The sequence below is a fragment of the Gekko japonicus genome, unplaced genomic scaffold (genome assembly GCF_001447785.1).
Source record: "Gekko japonicus isolate JY-2015 unplaced genomic scaffold, Gekko_japonicus_V1.1 scaffold1238, whole genome shotgun sequence".
Lineage (NCBI taxonomy): Eukaryota > Metazoa > Chordata > Lepidosauria > Squamata > Gekkonidae > Gekko > Gekko japonicus.
The window spans coordinates 457,955-464,490 of record NW_015163639.1 but is presented as its reverse complement, the minus strand read 5'-3'; the positions used below and the strand labels follow the sequence as shown (position 1 = coordinate 464,490).

Here is a 6,536-nt window from a genome sequence, read left to right as displayed (position 1 = left end):
TTTCCCTCAGGAAAAGGCCCTTCGTGTTGCTTAAGTGTCTCATGTAACCTCTTTGTTGTTTGGCAATCCCTACATTCTGGGGAGGAAAACTGTGGGAAATAAGCCTATTTACTGACCACAGTACAGGGACAAAAAAAATTTCCTGGACACTTCTATGAAAGGTCAGTTTGAAGGAGGACAGTTCCAGACCAAGGCCTAGCTGTGTCTATTTGAGAGGAAATGGCTGACGGAGAAGGGTCTGGAACAGCACTTTGTCTCCAAAACCGGGCTGCGCAAAAGCGTCCAGAGGTAAAAATGGAGGAGTACAACCCAACAGGTCCCAGACTAACAGAAGGAGGGGAAAGATCTGGAAAATCGCCTCGCATCATTCAGGTCGGGACCATCCGGGAGCTTCTCAACTGGGCTGCACCACGGGAGGTGAAAGAGGAACCGGATGAAGGGTTATCGCAACGATGGGAAGCCCAGTGGCAGGAGTTCCTCAGGGCCATGCAGTCTCCTCAGTTGGGGTGGGGAAGCCCGCAGTTGATGGAGGATGCTGCGTTGTGGGGAGACAACAAGGCCTTCTTTGCCTCCTTCGAGCGACTGGCCGCCACCTGCAAGTTGCCCCGTCGGGAATGGCTGGCTCGCTTGCTGCCCGTCCTGAGTCGGGAGGCCAGAGAGGCCTACAGCAACCTCAGCCTCCAAGACCGAGGGGAGTACGCCAAGGTCAAGGCAGCCATCTTGCGAGTAGATGCTGTCAAGATGGAGACGCAGCGACTGCGCTTCAGACAGTTCCGCTACCACGAGACGAAGGGGCCCCGGGAGGCGTGCAGCCAGCTCCACAGACTCTGCCACGGATGGCTGAAGCCAGAGAAGCGAACTAAGGAGCAGATCCTAGACTTGCTGGTCCTCGAGCAGTTCCTGACCGTCCTGCCCAAGGAGATCCAGAACTGGGTCAGGGAGCACGATCCAGAGACCTGTGCTCAAGCGGTGCCCCTGGCGGAAGACTTCCTGCTCAGGCGGCGAGAGGCCGAAAGGAAGGAGAAACAGGTAGGTCCCTTTTTCATCTAGACAAAGAGGCCCACGCTGAGGGCTTTGTGTACAGTATCTTAAAATCCTGCATGTTGTTTCCCATTCAGTGTTTTAATATTGTGATTTTAATTGTTCTTCCTATGTAGTTAGCCACCCTGGGAACTGGGGGGAGTGAGGTTTTGAGATGGAGACTCAGATTTTTGAGGGCAATTGACAATCAGTTTCCCTCCCCCTCCCTTATGAAACATATATAAAAAGACAGTTATTGTGTTAGATAGATGCTGCTGGTGTTTTTAGCTATTAGTTTTTATCCCACCCTTTCTCAAGGGAGCTCAGGGTGACCTACATGGTTCCCCCTCCTCCATTTTATCCTCACAACAGTTGGGTTGCCAGGTCCTTACTGTGTTCCAGGGGGGGCGTGCACTTCTTCCCAGAGCCTTCTATTGTTACCATAGAGTTTTTCCTCAAATGCTAGAGCGTCCCCCTGCAACATGCCCTGTGCGATGATGTCATCTCTGGGTGACATCACCGTGCCGGGCATGTTGGTGCGGATGAGGCTGCTCGGGGGTGGGGCTCCCCTTGCTAGCCAGAAGCAGAGGCAGACTGTGGGCCCTGAAAGCAGGGAAACCCCTGCCCCCATTGGGGGGGGTGGCAACGCTACAACAGTAATCCTGTGAAGTAGGCTAGGCTGAGAGACAGAGTGTCATGTAGGTCAGCCAGCGAGCTTCATCAGTCAGCAGGGATTTGGACCCAAGGACCTCTGGTCCTAGTCTGACACTCTAAGCCCTACATTTATTGGCTCCCCGATAACATCTATGGTGATTTATGGTGATTGTATATCAAAAATCCAGGAGAGAAAAGACCAAATGTGTATGTAATATTCTCCACCTGCAATCAATTTCTTCATGATATTTCAGTCCTTCAGTATTCATTGAGGAGTACCTCTTTTATTATTTTTGCTCCCAAGTAGGTAATCCGTCATTTTCACAGTGTCATTTATGGATGGTTTTTCCCTTCCCCGTAACACAGAACAGATGTTAATTTTAAGTGATGAAACTGATTGCGCAGATCTTATTTTTCTTACCACTGATATAGTTGGGATCTCATTCCAGAAGTGGGACATTAAAGTTTATAGCAGCTGCCAACAAATTAATTGTAAATTCTACCTCTTGTTTTGAACGCCTTATTAAAGAAATACTAATACCCACACTATAGGATCCCTGACTGGTTGTATCATTTGCCTGATTGGTTATATCATTTTAACGTCTCTTTCAGAGGCTGGAGACCAGGGTGGTGAATTGGCCAGAGACAAAGCCATCTCCTGCAGTTCCTGGGTTGAAGCGGTTTTGCAGAGAGGCTAAACCAGAAGAAAGCAGAGTTTTAGGTAGGGGCTTACCATTCCTCTATCCTCAGGCAAGCTTGGATGCTTTGTAGAGAATCTGGAGTGTGGGGGTGGGGAGGTGTGTCCCAATTCATAAATCACTTGGGATGCATCACTGTGTCACTTTCTGAAGGTTTCCTGGTGGAATGCCTACAGAATGTGCTTCTGCTGTTGTATGGTGTGTGTCTACAGGCACAGATGAGGAGAAAGCACATCCAATAGTAAAGGTAAAGGTTCCCTTGCTCGAAAGCCAGTCGAATCCGACTCTCGGGTTGCGGTGCTCATCTCCGTTTCAAAGCCGAAGAGCCAGCGCTGTCCGAAGACGTTTCCGTGGTCATGTGGCCAGCATGACTAAACACCATCCAATAGGGTGGGATATAAATGGAAAGCCGAATCCGGACTGCTTGTCCTGCACCTTTCTGTCCAACTATATTCAGATGTCACAAGCAAATCAATGTTTCTTCATGACGAGCACGAATCTGATTTATTCCGTGGATCGCATACTCCCTCACTTCCTTTCCCCAAAACCGAGGATTTTCTTTCCCCAACTGTGATGGTAAACCGTGGTTTAGATTTCTGGTTTGGTGAGGGAGAAACAAACCCAAATTTGTTGAAGAGCCCGCCTTTGGATGTTGTAGCACCCTGGAGTTATGCTGAAGGCTTCTGAAAGCAGGAAGATTGCAGGTGGAGTCATATGTGATGGGAAGGGGCCATGGCTTTGTGGCTAAGCATCTGCCTGGTATGCAGAACCCCCCAGGTTCCATCCCCAGCATGTGCAGTTAGAAGGACCACACAGTAGGTGGCAGTGTGAAAGAACCCCCGCCTGAGACTCTGCAGAGCATCTGCCAGCCCGAGTAGACAATACTGACCTTGATGAGCCAAAGGGCTGATTCAGTAGAAGGCAGCTTCATGTGTTCATACATGTGAGTGTGACAGTTTTGGTGTAGTGGTTAAGAGCGCGGGCTCTAATCTGGGAGAACCGGGTTTGATTACCCACTCCTCCACATGCAGCTGCTGGTGTGACCTTGGGTCAGTCATAAGTTCTTTCAGAGCTCTTCTCTCAAGGGCAGTCCTCGAGAGAGCTCTCTCAGCCCCCACCTACCTGACAGGGTGTCTGTTGTGGGGAGGGGAAGGGAAAGGGATTGTAAGCCGCTCTGAGACTCCTTTGGGTAGTGAAAGGGGGGGTAGAAATCCAATCTCCTCCTCCTCCCCTTTTTCTTCTTTTTCAAAAAATACTTGCGCGCCGAAAAATTAGCATGTTAGGGTAAAGGCCAGGTGCAAACTTTTAGCACTCTCAGATTGGTTTTTGCATGGAGCACAGATATTTATTCGTTTTGCAAAGGAGCATTCGGTCTAGTGAGTCTCTACCTGCAATGTGAAGAGCGGCACGGCCTAGCTGCATCCGTATGCCAGATGAGTGAGAGTTAGGCCGTAGGAAGGGGACATGACCTTTGGACAGAATTCCCAGGGCTGCTCACTAATACCATGTGACTCTACCCTTGGCTCTGCCTCAGATTCTCAGCTTGTGCACCTTGGGAGACAAGTTGCACAAAACAAATGGCGAAATCCAATTAGAGCCATTTCATAATCGAAATCGGATCCCCACGCCCTCAGACTGCTCATCGGATCAAATCCTGTTCCAGAACAAGTTCTGATGAGCGGTCTGACTACAGATCTGAGATTCTTTCTTGGCACTTATCAATGGTTTTGTCAGTACTTGGATGGCTTCTCGGAAGTGATCCAGGCAGAGAAGTATCTCTGAATGACTGGATCAGTCTCCCTACCCCCTACTGGGGTCCACATTCTATGCAGACATGGGGAGGTGTGGGGGGTGGGTGGGAAGAGGCAAGGAGTGGACAGATAATTTCCACTCAAGTGCTGTTCTTTCGAAGTACGTTTCAAACCTTCAGGAGTGAGAAGGGATACTAGTTTACACAGAGAGTGATTAAAAATCTGGTATTTGCTGCCAGAGGAGGTAGTGATGGCCACAGGAATAAACAGCTTTAAAAGGAGATTAGATAGGTTCATGGAGGATAGGTCTACCAGTGGCTACTAGCCATGGTGCCTGAGGGGAACCTCCCCATTCAGAGGCACTAAGCCTCTGAATCCCAGAGCCAGGAAGCAACATCGAGAGAAGGCCTTGGCCTCTATGCCTTGTTGTTGGCTGTCCAGAGGAACTGATTGGCCACTGCATGAGAAAGGATGCTGGATTAGAGGGACTATTGGTCTGATCCATAAGATTATAAGAGAAGTCACATTAGATCAGGCCAGTGGCCCATCCAGTCCAACACTCTGTGTCACATGGTGGCCAAAATCGAGGTCCCACCAGCGGGGCCAGAATTCCAGAAGCCCTCCCACTGTGGCCCCCGAGGCACCAAGAATACAGAGCATCACTGCACCAGACATAGCGTTCCCTCTATATCTTGTGGCTAATAGTCACGGATGGACCTCTGCTCCATATGTTTCTCCAATCCCCTCCTGAAACTGTCTATGCTTGTAGGCACCACCTTGTTGCAGGGCTCTTCTTATGTTGGTCAAACCCTAAACAGGATAGAACTGTGGGATGCTGCTTGTCTCTGGAAAATGTTTAACTTCCCTCCCATATCTTTCCAGACAACGCCTCCTCCAGCAGTGACCGCATGGAGAAGAGAGCAACCCGTAGCACAGAGAATGGGCTGAAGGTTCCCAGCAGAGCCCAGCCAGGACAAAGGGCCTTCCAAAACCCCGACAGCAGGAAAAACTTCCACCCAAACCAAACGTTCCTTAAACATCAGAAAAACCACGTTGCGGAGAGTCCCCATCAGTGCCCCGATTGTGGGAAGCGCTTCACTCAGCGTTCGAGTCTGACTATCCACCGAAGGATCCACACGGGAGAGAAACCTTACCCGTGTCCACAGTGTGGGAAATGCTTCCGACAGAGTTCCAACCTCCTCAAACATCAGAGAATCCACTCGGGGGAGAAGCCCCACCAGTGCCCGGAATGTGGGAAATGCTTCGCCCAGCGCTCGAACCTCCTCATCCACCAGAGGACCCACACGGGGGAGATGCCCTACATCTGCTCCGAGTGTGGGGCATGCTTCAGCCAGCACCGAGGACTAGTCACTCATCAGAGAATCCACATGGAAGAGATGCCCTGTGGGTATGGTTGTCCAGACTGCGGGAAATGTTTCCAGCAAAACTCGGACCTCACGAAACATCTGAGAGTCCACACGGGTGAGAAGCCGTACAGCTGCCCGGAGTGCGGGAAGAGCTTCAGCTACAGCTCGAATCTCAGCAAGCACCAGAGAATCCACACGGGGGAGAAGCCGTACCTCTGCAACGTGTGCGGGAAGAGCTTCAGCCACTTGTCGACCCGGAATACGCACCAGCGGGTCCACACAGGGGAGAGGCCCTACGGCTGTAGCGAGTGCGGGAAAAGATTCATCTCCAGCTCCAAACTCACGAGACATCTGAGAACCCACTCGGGGCCCACCCCTTACATCTGCAATGAATGCGGGAGGAGCTTCAGTTCCCACGGTACCCTGACCACACATCAAAGAATCCATTCTGCTGAGAGTTACGGCATGAAGACTCCTTGGGAGACTATGGAGCAGAGGCTTGGCAGCCCCATGGGCATTGAGTCGCCTTTGTGACTGACACCGTTTGATTTGTAGCCTGTCCTGATCGTATGTGACATTGTAGGGAAGGTGCTAGTCCGTAAGGCGTTGGAGGAGGTCTGTGCAGTGCAGGCAGGAAGGGAATAGGGGAGGATGTAGGAATAGTCTGGTGGCTTTGGGAATAGAAGTAGGGTAGAGAGAAGGCAGGAAGGCAAGGCTCGTATCGCTGGTTAGTTGTAGGGCAGAGTAAAACCCAGCGAGGCAAAGTGTTCCTCGCACTCTTGGCCGTAGTGAACCTTCCCTGTGCACCACAGCAAATGTTTTGAGCCTCCCTTTAGCAAAGCATGCCCCCCTAATGAAATAGAATGATAGCTAAAATAGAACCTCCACGGTTAGAGGCAGTATACCTTTTGAGTACTAGACACTGGTGGGAAATAGGCTGTGCTTAAAAGCATCTCAGAAACACCTGTCTAGTCCCAGTTGGCAAAAGAAGACTGGATTCAGTGGTTCAGTCTGATTTGGGGAAGCAGTTCTGATCTTTTGAGGGA

At 50.6% G+C, this 6,536-nt stretch overlaps 1 protein-coding gene across 1 annotated transcript; it reads left to right on the top strand.

The window, feature by feature from the left end:
- The first annotated feature begins 219 nt into the window (after positions 1-219).
- LOC107107309 (zinc finger protein 397-like) lies at positions 220-6,024 on the top strand. The gene is made up of 3 exons (XM_015407590.1): positions 220-1,029; positions 2,287-2,395; positions 5,006-6,024. Exons 1-3 carry the CDS (start codon positions 220-222, stop codon positions 6,022-6,024), a joined length of 1,938 nt encoding a protein of 645 aa, XP_015263076.1.
- Positions 6,025-6,536: the final 512 nt, after the last annotated feature.